This window comes from Rhinolophus sinicus, linkage group LG11 (assembly GCF_036562045.2).
Source record: "Rhinolophus sinicus isolate RSC01 linkage group LG11, ASM3656204v1, whole genome shotgun sequence".
NCBI lineage: Eukaryota > Metazoa > Chordata > Mammalia > Chiroptera > Rhinolophidae > Rhinolophus > Rhinolophus sinicus.
The window spans coordinates 13,899,945-13,917,119 of NC_133760.1; the positions used below are offsets into that span (position 1 = coordinate 13,899,945).

General features: G+C 37.5%; 1 protein-coding gene and 1 non-coding gene across 7 annotated transcripts in view; one reads left to right on the top strand and one right to left on the bottom strand.

The window, feature by feature from the left end:
- Positions 1-17,175, bottom strand: part of ZNF529 (zinc finger protein 529) — a 63,510-nt gene that overhangs the window by 31,495 nt on the left and 14,840 nt on the right. For 2 of the 6 annotated variants that reach the window (XR_012490476.1, XR_012490475.1), the window contains exons 2-4: positions 16,173-16,264; positions 15,337-15,411; positions 15,037-15,163 (exon numbers count right to left, since the gene is read on the bottom strand). Coding sequence is in view for 2 of the 6 variants with exons in the window: in XM_019749921.2 (XP_019605480.2) it covers positions 15,037-15,163; positions 16,173-16,264 (219 nt within the window). In the remaining 4 variants the exon portion in view is untranslated. Of the gene's footprint in view, positions 1-2,568; positions 2,797-15,036; positions 15,164-15,336; positions 15,412-16,172; positions 16,265-17,175 lie in introns of those variants that run through there. The other 4 variants (XM_019749925.2, XM_019749921.2, XR_012490477.1 and 1 more) reach the window with 3 other exon arrangements.
- LOC141567745 (U4 spliceosomal RNA) lies at positions 10,686-10,822 on the top strand. The gene has a single exon (XR_012490577.1). It is a non-coding gene; the product is annotated as a U4 spliceosomal RNA (small nuclear RNA).

Here is a 17,175-nt window from a genome sequence, read left to right on the forward strand (position 1 = left end):
CTACATCCATTTTATTTTCAATTGTATATTCATTAATTTTCTGTTTTTATACTGTTTATTTCCTTATTCCTTAAACTTCAAAAAGGACAAATGCAATTATTCTTTTATGTGCCACTGAATAACAAACTCCAAGGACATAGTAGTTGATAATTACAGAAAAAGTAAATCACTAGATGAAAGGAATCTAAAAAAGAATTTAAAAAAAATTAGTCACTGGAGAATATGATTATTACAATAATTATGTAAGAATAATGAAACAATTATAGAATGTCTCTGTGCCTTCCAACCTTCACACTATACTACAGTGATTATAATATATAGAGAGGGTGCCAGAAAAATGTATACACATTTTAAGTAAGGAAAAAAACATATTAAAATCATGCTGATGGTAACCACTTTGAGCACCTTTTGTAATTGCAGAAGTCAAACGTGATTTGTATTCATCTTTTGTTACAGGTATATATTGAGTAGTACAATTTTAATACAGTTTTTTTTTCCTTTCTTAAAATGTGTACACATTTTTTTGGCACCCTCTGTATTTAAGATGCATGCATATATATGAATAGTATTTATAAATGATTGTTTTCCAATTGCCTCTCCACTTATGCATATTGTGTCCATCACTGCTGTTAATTCCCTCCTATGCAGAACTATGATTTTCTTCATCCCACATACCAATAAAGGTATGAGGTGTTTTATTTACTCCTTCTTGGTAGCATTTTTACTATTACTGTTCTATCCTACTGAAATCCTAGTCTACATTTAAATGTTTTCCTTCATATTCTTTCCCAGACATTCCTTTCCATTTTTCTTTTTTTTTCCAAGTCAAGCTGTTGTCCTTTCAATCTTAGTTGTGGAGGGTGCTGTTCAGCTTCAAGTTGTTGTCCTTTCAGTCTTAGTTGTGGAGGGCGCAGCTCAGCTCCATGTCTACTTACCGTTGCTAGTTGCAGGGGGCGCAGCCCACCATCCCTTGTGGGACTCGAGGAATTGAACTGGCAACCTTATGGTTCAGAGGATGCACTCCAACCAACTGAGCCATCTGGGAGCTCAGCGGCAGCTCAGCTCAAGGTGCCGTGTTCAATCTTAGTTGCAGGGGGCGCAGCCCTCCATCCCTTGTGGGACTCAAGAAATCGAACTGGCAACTGTGGGGAGCCATGGTTGCAGTTAACTTTAAAGCCTTAACAGAATGGCTCGGTTTATACTTAACCTATTTCCTCCCACTGAAGCAATTGTCTCTGCCTGCATCTGAAGAGAGCTTGCATGCTGCTCAGGAATGTGGTGGGAGTGGCCAGTTCCCAGAACAGAAGGCTGATGCCTATCAGGGCTATTGATAAGATAATTACATTTGGGAGTTTCAGTAAATTTTGTGTCTCCTGTGTTAAAGTTAAAGTTTTACTGTTAACTAGGTAATGCATTTTTGTACTTGTTAAACTGCACGTCCACAGAAGGTATAAATTCTGGGGACAGAATAAACTCAGCGTCTCCAGGAACACTGGGGTCCGCGATCGCCATCATCAAAGTGTGAGTGCCTTTTTTCATTCCCACTCCCCTTGTCAGGAACCGTTCGACTCGTGGCGGCAGGCCCGCTGCAAGTGGCGCCCGAACAGGGACTGAATATAGGGGTAATAGTGAGGAACACCGTGTGGCAAGGGCCCAGCTCATTGGAGCTAATCAGTGGATGCACGGTGAGCAAGGCACTGTCCCCTCGGTCGAATGAGTGTGTGAGTGAGTGATAGCTCCACGACTTGTGTTACGGAGCTTGATTGGGTCCTAACCTGCGGTTCCGGTTCTGTCATATGGCATAACGGCGACTGGGCTTTACAACCCACCGGAGCGCCTCTAGCTAAGACAGATTTAGCCCCGCAAGGGACACGGCCAGAAGGACACCTGGGTGTTTTCTTTGTTTGAAAGAAGGACCGAGTTAGGGAAAAAGGATGGGTCACGCCAGCAGCAAGGACCTGTATGTCAGAGGACTTAAGAAGTTGCTTACCGCCCGTGGCAGTCGGGTGAGCAGAGAACAGTTAGACTAAAAATTGCAAAAGAAAGGTAAAAAAACAGTTACAAGATTATTATGCTGCCCATGGACTTAAACAAAAGGGCTGCAAGCTAGAAAAAGTGAAACAAGCTGAGAATGAGAAAATCCTCCCATCTGCCGCTTCTCCGGCAGAGAGAGAGAAGGAGGGAGGGGGCGCAAAGTTGTTAGAGGGAGTTCTTAAAGTTAACAAAGAGCCGGTTGCTCAAGAGTTTCCAGACGACATATGGGAAGATTTGAGCCCTAGAGACCAGGAAAAATTAGAGAATGAAGTAGTTAAATATGATAGGGACAAAAACTCTCCTTTAGTGGCTATGGCTCAAGGAGACGAGCAGCCTGCAGGCACTGCATTCTCTTTTGCAGATCAGCTAAAAAAGATTCAGGGACAGCTGATTGAGCTTAAAGTTGCTGTGGACAGAAAAAATTGTCCTCGGAGTCCCCAGATTCCTTTTAGAGATCAATGGAATCCTCGGGGTAAAGATCCCCCCACAGTTAATCCCTCTGCACCACCTCCTCCTGAGGAGCCCCGTACTTATAATTTTTGTAATTGGGTACTTTTTCAGACATGATTTTCATTTGACTGAAATATCCCACTTCAGGTCTTTGTACTTCAATCTTGCTTTTGCTTTGCCAGTCATTTTTGAAAGTGTAGCTCTGAAGACCAATGAATTTACTACTTTCTATTACTTCCCACAGAGAACCATTATTTTCAATAATGTTCTTCCCTACAGATAAACTCTTTGTGTCATACTTGTACTCCAAATCTGAAAGAAAAGAAACAAAAGTTTCTTTTTTCATGTCATGAAAATGAAAATTATAGAGTACAGAGGAAAAAAACAAAATTCACAATATAAATGAATAATTAAAATAACTTAAGAAAGTTAAAGAGAGCTCAGAAAATGATAAGAGCATAATGTAAGATTGTGAGGTTTGTGATATGGGAAACAGATTAAGTCGGTGGGTCTCAAATTTAGGTGGTGATCATCACCTAGTAAGCTTGTTGCCAAGTAAGTACTGATGTTCAGGAACGAATCCAAGTAAACTAAATCAACATCTATAGGTGTAGAACTAGTCAGCAGTTTTCTTGGTAGAGATACTGCTAGTGCAGATCAAACTTTGATAATCTGTACATATTAACAATTTTGTGATATTTTTCTTCAAACACTTTACCATATATAACAAGGAGCTGCTTTTAAGACTTCATTTTAATCCATTATACTCTTTCACCTAATATTTTCCCCCTCCTACATGAAGTCACATTTCCTATCATTTAGATATCCACAGGATTTTTAATTTCTCATAAATGGATTCTTTATATAATATCTCCTTTTCATTGTCCAGGTCTAAAAGTTACTACCCTCAGGAAGGATGTAATAGCTGAATCTAATTAAGTTCATATTTATGTGTCTATTCCAATATCTAGTTATTTGCCCTACATCCATTTTATTTTCAATTGTATATTCATTAATTTTCTGTTTTTATACTGTTTATTTCCTTATTCCTTAAACTTCAAAAAGGACAAATGCAATTATTCTTTTATGTGCCACTGAATAACAAACTCCAAGGACATAGTAGTTGATAATTACAGAAAAAGTAAATCACTAGATGAAAGGAATCTAAAAAAGAATTTAAAAACATTAAATGATTTCCAAAAGCTACTGGGAGACATTAATTGGATTAGACCTCAGTTGCGGTTGACAACTGGTAAATTACAACCTTTGTTTAAAATATTACGTAAAAAAGCTAATCCTACTTCTCTCCGCAAGATAACACGGGAAAGAGGCTTTGCTTGTATTTCTCCAGGTCTGGAAGAAAAACCTTTGCAAATTCCTGGTCGGTGTTAAACCATACCATGAGCGACAGCCCACAGAAGAGAAGACATCTATAGATACCCATCCACGCCCCTAGGGTGTGAAAAAGCTCTCACTTTCCACAGCTGCAGAAGGACTTTCCACTTCAGACCCTGTTAAATGGATAAAGACTTTGGGTAGAGGGTTTGCTGGGGATATTGCTATTCTGTTTATTGTTCTGTTTGTTTTACATAGTCCTCAGATGTGGACAAATAGCCCTCCGACAGGCTGTAAATGAAATAACTACACGTTCTGTGTTTCTCATGCTTCAAAAACAAAAAAGGGGGAGATGTAGTCACACAACAGCCTAGCCGACTGTCCCCCCCATGTCTTTCCTTAAGGAAAGAAGAGCCTGTAAGACTGGCTTTTTAGGACTTTGCTTATCTTTATGTTTTACACCTCATGTCTCTCTGTCTGGTCCCCAAAAGATGGTTTGCAGCCAAAGACGGGTAAGATATCTCACGGGAGATACAACCTAAGCCAGGCGAAACCGAGTGGGGACCCCCAATGAGCTGCCTTAAAAAAATATGGGAAGAGGCCTTGCCTCCCCTTCCCCCTGCCTGGGAAAAGCCTCTGCTGTCTCTGGCTTTCCTCAAAGGAGATCGGTAGCCAATGACGGGTAATGATCAGTAAGCGTTTTTACAACCTAAGACAGGAGTCGATCGCTTTGATGATTGATATCCAATGACGGGTAAGTGAAAATGTCTGTACTGACCACCTAAGCCAGACACGATCTCAAAAATATAAAATAAAAAAGGGGGAGATGTGGGGAGCCATGGTTGCAGTTAACTTTAAAGCCTTAACAGAATGGCTCAGTTTATACTTAACCTATTTCCTCCCACTGAAGCAATTGTCTCTGCCTGCATCTGAAGAGCTTGCATGCTGCTCAGGAATGTGGTGGGAGTGGCCAGTTCCCAGAACAGAAGGCTGATGCCTATCAGGGCTATTGATAAGATAATTACATTTGGGAGTTTCAGTAAATTTTGTGTCTCCTGTGTTAAAGTTAAAGTTTTACTGTTAACTAGGTAATGCATTTTTGTACTTGTTAAACTGCACGTCCACAGAAGGTATAAATTCTGGGGACAGAATAAACTCAGCGTCTCCAGGAACACTGGGGTCCGCGATCGCCATCATCAAAGTGTGAGTGCCTTTTTTCATTCCCACTCCCCTTGTCAGGAACCGTTCGACTCGTGGCGGCAGGCCCGCTGCAGGCAACCTTGTGGTTGAGAGCCCACTGGCCCATGTGGGAATCGAACCGGCAGCCTTCGGGAGTTAGGAACATGGAGCTCCAACCGCCTGAGCCAAAAGGCCGGCCCCCTTTCCATTTTTCTATACCCAAAGCCAACTACTGCTATACTTCCCAAAAAAGTATCAGAATATTTCAGATATTATCATATTAATAGATATATAGCATATTATAAGGTTTATGCAATTCTGAGCAAAACTTGTAGCTGAAAAGGAGAATATGCTATAAGAATGATATGGAAAAAGTGGTAGAGGTGGGCAAATGTGTATGGTACTTTGTTAACAAAGGATCTGTTGGAGATTGGCAAATATTGCATGATATATAACAAAAATAATTTACTGTGATTGAATTATGTATAACAAAAAATGAAATAATGCAATCATTATTTGACTACAATAAAATCATAATGAATGCTAGTATCAGAAAATCAAAAGTACTCTTACTTAGAAATGAAGAAGCTCCCTACCAAATAACTGTTTAGTCAATGTGGAAATGTAATTGAAACTGAAAAAAGTTTTTCAGAGAATGATGGCCCGGAAAATATTACATATTAAAATCTATGGAACTCACCATAAGTCACATAAAAAGGATTTAAATGCTTATGATAAAAATGAAAGAATGAAGATAACCAATGTACACATCTCTAGTAAAAAGAAAAGAACAAAGTACCTTAAGAAAAGGTGAGGGGATAAATCAATTAATACAGAATCAGAATGTGATGAGTTAGAAAACATACAAAGACTATAACCAATGTAAAAAATAAAATGACAAGGGAAAGAAACATTGAGAGAGTATTTTTAAAAACACTGTAAGACTTTTATGGTAATTAATTTGAAGGCTTATGAATTATTTTCTAGGGAAATAAACATTGTAAACCCAGAAACCATAAAAGTTGAAAATGACCAATTTGCTAGAAAGAGACAAAACTGTCAAAGACTCACTGCCCACAAAAAAAAAAAAAAATCATAAACATGCCTATTGCCCAGGTTGTGGCAACAGATAAGGTAATAAACCAGGGCTTCTTAAGCAAAGATTTAAGTCATGGTCTGGAGCAGGGAAGGTAGAAGATGTGCCCTCGATTGTTGTGGCAAAAAAGTTTTATAATCGGTCATGGCAAAAGGACACAAAAATTATCTGAAGAAGCAAAAGGAGACCACCATTTTGACAATACAAGAATCAGAAGGGGGGGTGGGGTTGGGGGGAGTGTGTACAAAACAATGCTAACTAAATAAAATTAATACCTAGTACTGATTTAAAAAAAAAAGAAAAACATAAAACACAGAAGGCCAAAATAACTCACTTTTAACCAATTCAGTTGTCTGGTCTGGGATAGGGAAGGGATAGGGTGAGCCTGGAAAAGCTTCAGAAAGCAAGAATAAATTAAAAGATTAAGGGATCAAGTCAAAGATACATAACAATCACCATAAGGAATTACTCAATATTCACACATGGGCATAAAAAATCAAAGACTGTGTTGGGCTAAAGTTTACTGAACCAATGAAAATAATTCTACAAAGAGATAGAAACAAGAGAAGGTCAGAAAATTTCAAGTGTAGTATTTAAGGTTGTTACTTAGTTACAATCATATAAAGAACAAAGTCAAGCACTCTTGCTAGCTTTCCCATTGGAATTATATTTCAAGTTTACCAAAGAGCATGCGGACAAGTAATAAATGTAGAAGGAATGAAAGACAGAAAAACATTGATTCAAATGAAGATTTTCAATTGTAAAAATCATTAGGCGAATTGTTGATAAAAAACTGTCTATCCATAGAATGCCAAACTAAGACAAGAGAGATCCCTTTCTGACCCTATTATCTGAATTAACACTTTCTCCATCGTTCTTTATCCCTTAACTTTTGCTTACTTTTCTTCACAGAACATATCACTATATATGATATATTTTGGTTACCTGTTACCTTTTTCACTCCACAGCTTTGAAGGTAGTTTTCCCAAAACATCAAAGGAACTGACCTCCTCCTGGACCAGTTGGGTTTTTTACTCTGGTGATGGCTTTACCTGCCACATCATACTTCACTCACCTGGCCCTGTGTTCTTGTCACATCCCTCACAACCCTCCAGAGCAACTTCCCTTCCTCCAATAAGATGATCATGACCGACTTGAAATGGAATACTCTGCTTATAACAAAGAAATGTAACGTAACATAAAAATAAATAAGACTCATAACCAATTCTAAAAAACACTCTTGAGAATTGGTGAAGATTTAATAAATGAAGTTGGTATGATATTTATGAACTTCAGAGAAGAGAAATATGAGGAGATTGAAAAACATTCACCTTAGTGTGACCACAGAATTACTAAGTATAAAGATACCAGACAGATAAAGAATGTCTTATTTTATCTAAATCCATGCCAACTCTGTCTTGAGAGGCAGTATATTGCAACAGTTAAAAACACCAGCTTTGGTGCCAGACTGCTTGGGTAGAAAACCTACTTCTGACACTAGTTAGCTGTGTAATCTGGGGAAGTTGCCTAAGTATTCTGTATTAACAATTGCCTCAAAACAATACTACAAGTAGTATTTACATCATAAAGTTATTAAAGAATTTAATAATTCAATATATTAAAAGTGCTTAGACCAGTGCTTGGTACAAGGTAAGAACTATGTAAGCTGATAAGGGGCAACAGGCCTTGAGGTGCCCTGTGCCATTCTGCTGAACCGACCCAAACCCAGTACTGATGGCAGCCAGGCTTGTATTATAGCGTGGCCTCGCCCACACACCTGCAGGTCCAGGACAGGCAGCTACTAACTGGATTGCTTTCTAACTCCTGCCAGGTAACCTTAGGCTGGACACAGGCAGTGGCTGACCTTGCCCTGTGCTGGAGCCCCTCCCGAGAGGCACCAGAACCAATACAACCGATGGCTGGCTTCAGACCACAACAGAGCACCACCTGCTTAGCCCCACGAGCAGCACACACAAAGATTGGTCTTGACAGACACCAAAATCCACTGGGATAGATTCCTCTGCATGGGGTCAGTGCCCACACAGCAGCTCGTATGCTGTGGTTGTGGCCACTCCACACAGCCAGTCAGCATGAGGGTCAATCCAGCGCACTGACATGCCAACAGCTATCAAGGCTAAACTACAACAGGAGGGCATACGAACCCACACAGGGAAACTCTTGGAGCATCCAGCTCAGGTGATCAGGGAGACTGTGCCACTGGGCCCCACAGGACACCTACTACTTAAGGCCACCCTGCAAAGACTGGGAGACATGGCCTATCTACCTAATACATAGAAACAAACACAAAGACAGCCAAAATGAGAACACAAATATGTCCCAAATGATAAAATAGAAAACTCCAGAAAAAGAACTAAATTAAATAGAGGCAAGCAATCTACCCGATACAGAGTTCAAAACACTGGTTATAAGGATGCTCAAGGAAATTAGTGAGAAGTTCAACAAAGAGATAGTAAGCATAAAAAAGGGCATAGAAACCATAAAAAGGAATCAGTCAGAAGTGAAGAATACAATAACTGTAGGGAAGAAGACACTAGAAGGAATCAGCAGCAGATTTGATGAAGCAGGGGATCAAATCAGCAATTTAGAAGAAAAAGTAGCAGAAACTCCCAAATGGAACAGCAAAATGAAACAAAAACAAAAACAAATGAGCATAGTTTAAGGGACCTCTGGGACAACATCAAGTGTAAAAACATTTGCATTATAGGGGTACCAGAGGAGAAGAGAAGGGAACAAGGGATAGAGAACCTATTTGAAGAAATAAGAACTGAAAACTTCCCTAACCTGGCAAAGGAAATAAACATACAAATCCAGGAAATTCAGAGTCCCAAACAAGATGAGCCCAAAGACACATCATCAAAAAATGGCAGAGGATAAAGACAGACAGAATCCTAAAAGCAGCAAGAGAATAGCAACTAGCTACATACAAGGGAGCTCCCATACTGTCAGCTGATTTGTCAACAGAAACTTTGTAGACCAGAGGGATTGGCACAAAACATTCAAAGCCGTAAAAAGCAAGGAACTACAACGAAAATTACCCTAACTGGAAAGACTATCATTTAAAATTAAAAGAGATTTTTCAGAGAGCTTCCCAGGTAAGAAAAACCTAACGGAGTTCATCACCACCAAACCAGCATTACAAGAAATGTTAAAGGGACTTCATTAAGAAGGGGTTAAAAAACAAAAATGAATAATAAAATGACAATAACTATGTACTGATCAACAATCACTATAAATGTAAATGTAAATGTATTAAATGTTCCAATCAAAAAACATAGTTTAGATGAACGGATAAGATAACAAGAACCATATACAGGCTTCCTACAAGAGACCCATTTCAAATGGAAAGACACACACAGGCTGAAAGTAAAGGGATGGAAAAAGATATTTCATGCAAAGGGGGAAAAAAGCTGGGTAGACATCCTTATATCAAACAGACTTTAAAACAAAATATAACAAATGACAAGGACATTTCATAATGATAGAGGGGTCAATCCAACAAGCAGATATAACCCTTGTAAACATTTATGGACCCAACATAGGAATACCTAAATATTCCAAACAAATATTGACGGATATACAGGGAGAGATTGACAGTAATACAGTCATAGTAGGTGACTTTAGTACCACCTTTACACCAAGGGACAGGTCTTCCAGACAGAAAGTGAAAAAGGAAACTTTGGCCTGAAATGACACTTTAGACAAGATGGGCTTAATTGATATTTTTAGAGCATTCCACCCCAAAGCAGCAGGATATACATTCTTTTCACAAGCATGTGGAACATTTTCCAAGACAAACCACATATTAGGACACAAAACAAGTCTCAATAAACTTAAGACTGAAATCATATCAAGCGTCTTCTCCTATCACAATGACATAAAAATGGAAATCAAGTACAAGGAAAAAAATGAGAAACACACAAAGATATGGAGGGTACATAACATGCTACTTAACAATCAGTGTGTTAAAAACAAGATCAGGGAAGAAATCAAAATATATCCAGAGACAACTGAAAATGAAAATACAATGACCCCAAATTTATAGAGCACAGGAAAAGCAATTAGGAATTCTTAGCAATACAGGCCTATCTCAAAACACAAGAAAAATCTCAAACAATCTAATTACACAAGCTTTACACTTAAAGAAACCAGAAAAAGAACAACAAACAGAGCCAAACGTGAATAGAAGGACAGAAAGAATAAAGATCAGAGCAGAATAAGCAAGATAGGGTTCAACAAAACAATATATAAAATCAATATATAGGGCTGGTTTTTTGAAAAGATAAACAAAATTGATAAACCTTTAACTGGAATCATAAGGGAAAAAAGAAAAAAGGACCCAAATAAATAAAATCAGAAATGAAAGAGAAGTGACAACTGACACCACAAAAATACAAAGGATTATAAGAAAATATTACAGCTATATGCCAACAAATTGGAGGATTGGGAAGAAATGGATAAATTCTTAGAAACATACAATCTTCCAAGACTGAATCAAGAAGAAATAGAAAATCTGAACTGACCAATTACTCTTAATAATAACAAAATCAAATCAGTAATTTAAAAAACTCCCAGCTTTGCGCAGTGGCAGTATCGTAGCCAATGAGGTTTATCCGAGGCACGATTATTGCTAATTGAAAAAACTCCCAACAAACAAAAGTCCTGGACCAGAGGGCTTCACAGGTGAATTTTACCAAACATCCTAAGAAGAATTATCACCTATCCTTCTCAAACTATTCCAAAATATTCAAGAGGAGGGAGGGCTCTGAAGCTCATTTTATGAGGCCACCATTACCCTGATTCCAAAACCAAACACATTACAAAAAAAAGAAAATAAAATAAAATTATAGGCCACTATTATCAATGAACACAGATGCAAAAATCCTCAACAAAATATTAGCAAACCAAATTCAGCAATACATTAAAAGATCATACAACATGACCAAGTGGGATTTATTCCTGGGATGCAAGGTTGGTTCAATATCTGCAAATCAATTAATGTGATATACCACATAAACCAAGTGAAGGATAAAAATCATATGATTATGTCAATAGATGCAGAAAACACATTTGATGAATCCAGCATATTTATGGCAAAAAATGGCAGCAAAGTGGTAATAGAGGAAACATACTTCAACATAATAAAAGCCATATTTGACAAACCCACAGCTAACATACTCAATGGTGAAAACCTAAAAGTGTTTTTGTAAGATCAGGAATACGACTAGCATATCCACTTTCACCACTTGTATTCAACATAGTATTGGAAGTCCCAACCAGAACACTCATACAAGAAAAAGATATAAAAGATATCCAAATTGGAAAGGAAGTAAAACTGTCACTATTTGCAGATGAAATGATACTACAAAGACAGAACCCTTAAGATTACACCAAAATACTATTAGAACTGATAAATGAATTCAGTAAAGTTGCAGAACACAAAATTAATATTGAAATATCAGTTGCATTTTTATACACCAATAACAAACTATCAGAAAGAGATATTAAGAAAACAATCCTATTTACAATTGCATCAAAAAAAAATTACTTCAAAATAAATTTAACCTAGGTGGTAAAAGACCTGTACTCAGAAAATTATAAGATATTTAAGACAGAAAATGTAGAAGGTACAATAAATGGAAACATATACCATGCTCATGGATAGGAAGAATTAACATTGTTAAAGTGTCCATAATATCCAAACAATCTGTAGATTCAATACAATCCCTATCAAAATACCAATGCCATTTTTCACAGAACTAGAACAAATAATCCTAAAATTTATGTGGAACCATAGAAGACCCCAAATAGCCACAGCAATCTCAAGAAAGAACAACAAAATTGGAGGTATCACACTACCTGATATCAAACTATACGAATCTAGGCTATAGTAATCAAAACAGCATAGTACTGGCATCAAAACACAAATAGATCAATGGAACAGAATACAGAACCGAAAAATAAAGCCATACCTATAGGGTCAATTAATCTATAACAACAGAGGCAATAATATACAATGGGGTAAAGACAGTGTATTCTATAAATGGACAGATATATACAAAGTGTGATCAAACAATACGGTGAATGTTTAAATAAAAAAATTATTACAGTAAAAGACACATTGCCATTAATCCCCCTCAAAATACGCCACCTCACTTCGAACCCACTTATTCCATCATTTTTGCCACTTTCTGAAGCAGTTCTGGAAATACTCTTTTGTGCGTGTCTTTGTGGTGTTGTGACTGCCTCGATGTTCTGAATCATTTTGACACTGGGGAAGAACTACTGCATGGTGCCGGATGCAGTAAATAAGGTGGATGAGGATACACCATAATGTTTTTATTTGACAGAAATTGCCATGTACCAGAAACAATGTGTGACACAAAGCATTGTCATGATGGATTTATGGCACACTTTAAAACACACCTTCTCTTAACCATAGCTCACACCTGACTGACTGCACCAAACAAGGAAAACTTGTCACATACTGTTACTAAGGTTTGACATGCTGCTTCACGTATTGACGATCCCTGCCTTTCCGTTGGATGGCACTCAGCAGCAGCACTCACCTTATTTTTCTATCACAACGTTGAAAGGCTCCGTGTCACACAGAGCTACTGGTATGGCAATTTCTGTCAAATAAAAACATTACGGTATGTCCTTATCCACCTTATGCACCAGATCTGGCACCATGAGACTTCTGGCTCTTCCCCAAAGTCAAATAACCATGAAAGGTAAACATTTTGAATCAATTCATGACATCGAGGCAGCCATGACACTGCAACTAAGGACACTCATGAAAGAGGACTTCCAGAAGTACTTCAGAAAGTGGCAAGAACGATGGGATTAAGTGTGTTTGAAGTGAGGCGGAGTATTTTGAGGGAGATTAATGGCAATGTGTCTTTTACTGTAATAATTTTTTAATTTAAATATTCACCATATATTTTGATCACACCTCATACATTCAAAAAAAAAACACACACAAAAAAAAACAATGAAACTAGACTACCTTCTTACACCATATACTAAACTCAAAATGGCTTAAAGATTTAAATGTAAGACCCGAATATCCAAGACCCAAAATCATAAAACAAGGAGAAAACACAGGCAATAAGCTCGGTGACATAGCTCTGAGTAATATTTTTTCTAATATATCTCCTTGGGCAAGGGAAACAAAAGAAAAAATAAACAAATGGGACTACATCAGATGAAAAAGTTTTTGTACAGTGAAGAAAACTAACATCAAAACAAAAAGACAACCTACTGAATGGGAGTAAATATTTGCCAATGATAAATCTGATAAGGGGTTAATATCCAAAATTTATGAAGAACTCATAAAAACCAAAAAAAATAAACAATCTAATTAAAAAATGAGTAGGGAACCTGAATAGATATTTCTCCAAAGATGACATACAGATGGCCAACAGACATATGAAAAGATGCTCAAGTTCATAAAAGATGCTCAAGTTCATAAATCATCAGAAAAATGCAAATTAAAACCACAATGAGATATCACCTCACAGCTATCAGAATGGTTATCAATAAAACAAACAACAAGTGTTGGCGAGGATGTGGAAAAAAGGGAACCCTCATGCACTGTCAGTGGGAGCATAAATTGGTGTAGCCCCAATGGAAAACAGTTTGGAGATTACTTAAATAATTAAAAATAGACTCAGCAATTCCACTTCTGGTTATTTATCTAAAGAAATCCAAAACACTAATTCCAAAAGATATATACACCCCTATGTTCATTGCAGCATTATCTACAATATCCAAGATAAGGAAGCAACCTAAGTGCCCATCCACAGGCAATTGGATAAAGATGATGTGGTACATATATACAATGGAATATTACTCGGCCATAAAAAAGAACGAAATCTTACCACTTGCCACAACATGGATGGAACTAGAGGGTATTATGCTAAGTGAAATAAGTCAGGCAGAGAAAGACAAATATCATATGATTTCTCTTGAATGTGGAAAGCAAAGAACAAAATAAATGAATAAACAATACAAAAACAGACTCATAGATACAGAGAACAAACTGAGGGTTGCCAGATAGGAGTGGTTTGAGGGACAGGGTGAAAAAGCTGAAGGGATTAAGAAGTACAAATTGGTAGTTACAAAATAGTCATAGGTATGTAAAGGACACCATAGGGAATATAGTCAATAATACTGTAATGACTATGTACCATGTCAGGTGGATATTAGACTTGTGGGGATGTGGGGGATCACTCCATAAATTATGTAAATGTCTAACCAATACGCTGTACATTTGAAATTCACATAAAATAATACTGAATGTCAACTTGAGTTGAAAAATAATAATAATAACGCAATAAAAGAAAACTATGTGAGCTAAAAGGAAAGCAAGTAGCTTTCTAAAACATTAAAAGGTCCTTGCTGGAATACTGACTTAATGTTAAATGCAAAGTTCTTTAACCACAAAGCAGGTATAAGAATATACTTGTAATAGGCAATAAATATGAATTCTGTTTATCAATCAAAAAACATAAATAATATAGATTCTTTTAATAACCACAACAAATCAGGATACAGTGTCTTAGCTGTTCTCCTAGAAGATGGGCAAGAAAATAACAAAGCATTTATAGCAATTCTGAGCTAAAACACAATATAATAGATATTTCAAAGCATATGCTGTACGTGTCCTACAAGTCAAATCCAGCTCCTTGGGTAGCAAGGAAGGTAAAAACTATATAAAGGAACTGAGACGGCCTGAACATCATGAAGGATGATGCAGATGCTTAATGTAAGTGTCATCTCTAATACAATGTTTAATCCCTATCTTTGGAAACAGGGACAAGAAATTCACCTAGTTTCTTAAAAGATAGCTTTGAGTTCACTGAGTATCAACTGATATTTTATAGAGCATATTCTAAATTATGTGAAACAAATAAATTTACCCAGTGAGACCAAGTTGCTGTAGTTCTCCATCATCACATCCCAGTACAAGTCCCTCTGGGCAGAGTTCAGATATTCCCATTCGTCCTGTGAGAAGTTAATGATCACATCTCTGAATGTCACTAATTCCTGAAACAATAAACCACAGGTTGATAAAATTGAAGGAAATATTTTTGAGAAAAAGAGAAAAAATAAAGAGTTGCATTACAGGAAGGGGTCTAAATAGTAAACGAGTAGGCCAGTTATAGGAGTCTATGCTATGGGAAGTAAAGAAATTAGTGTTTCCAAACCAGACGACCTACACATCTTTAAAGAATCCATTTGCTTCAGAGAAATATTCCTGCATCCCATGGGATTTCTTAATTAGCTAAGGACATCTGGAAATAGACAAAATAATCAGTTTACAAATTAAAAGAAATAGTGTATACATGCACATTGCATGTTAAGTGCCTGCTGCATGACTTATCAATAAATGTGAATTTCTACATTCTTATTCCTCTGTACAGGAAAAATATCTAACTTATAAAATGGGATATGAACAATATTTTTAAATTTCTTGCAGCCCCATCACTATACAAAGCATCAATATCATTATTTTACATTATATAATAAAACGTATTACTTCTAAGGACAAATTAGTAAATTATTTTTTAGTAATTACAGAATAGTCTACTTGGTCAAAATATATCAACCTTAATTATACTTAAACATTTAGATTGGATAACATCTTTCCAATTCTGGAGGAACTATTAATGAGACCAGTCAACATCAAATCCAATGTACCTGGAAACTCAAGTTTGTTCAGGAGAAGTACAGAGTTTTGCCCATATGTCATCAAATGGATCTATCTGATCTTTTACACTACCTAAGAATATGAACAAGGGATGGTAAATGCCTCATCTAGGGATTCTATTTGAATTCTATGGCTAGCTCTTCTTGACAAAAGACTGAATACACAGAAGTGTTGAACATTATTTAAAGAATAGTTAGCTACACAGGAGGTACACTGTGCTGTTTGGGTCCAACCCTCACTAGAATGTGAAAAACTATGGGGATGTGGGCAGAATCCTTATGGCTGTCTGGTAGGAAGATTCAGAAAAAGGAAATATTCAAAAAGGAGGCAGGAATAGCAACTTACATGGTCCATGGTTAGAACTGCAAATAATTGGTCAGGGAATTCCACTTCTGGCATGACAGCACGGAGCTCCACGAATATGCTCCCCATCAAAACTGGTGAAAATTATATATAAAAACATACAACAAATGAAGAAACATTTGTTCAAGAAAAATCTGTTAAATCTTATTAAGAACTGTGACAGTCTGCTGTATCTGATCCAAACCTATACCCTTCCTTGTCCATCCCATCTTAGTGATAAAAAGATTCCATTCAAAACTGGTATAACCAAGGACATAGGCTTCCTCACCATTCCTCAACCCCTGCTCCCAGTAAGATGTGCTGGGAGGAGCAGCACACCGGCATTTCTCATCCTTCCCCCCGCTACCTATTATTCAGGCAAATGCAGTCAAGGGATGGAAATTTTCTTCTGCCTAGCAGCCACACACAAAATGTAGACTGTATCTTAAGTGTGGCACTGCTGAGAACACTGGTGTCCCCATTGTCTTTGCCTTGGCTTCTGGGGGAATTCCATGGCAAGAGAGGCAAACTGAGGCCTAGGTCTGCTGCACCCACTCCCATTTACCAAATACCCCCTCTACTTTAGGAGCATGGCACCACTGTCCCTACTTCAATCACTAGAGTCGTGGCTGAGGCTCTGTCCAGGAGGCGAAGCAGGCCACAGAAGACAGAGCTCCATATCCCTCTCCAAAGGAACTGACTTCATTTGCAACAGAGTATGGAAGTTGAAGCCTAAGGACATTCTCAAAAACAGGGGAAGTGTTGGTGAAAGGCTACTGGGACAAAACTGGAAGATTCTTTGGAGATAAATGCTAAACTGTGGGCAGGCTAGTTTGCCAGAAAGAATCAGAAAAAGACACTTGGGGAGCCCTTCCTGTTGTCATAGCAAATCTCAAACACTGACTTGATGGCATTATTCTGTAAAGCAATGCACACCCTATGGCATTGTTGAAAACAGTAGTGCCATCAGTCATAATTAGTGGAGCTTAAAAGCTGGGTGTGGTCA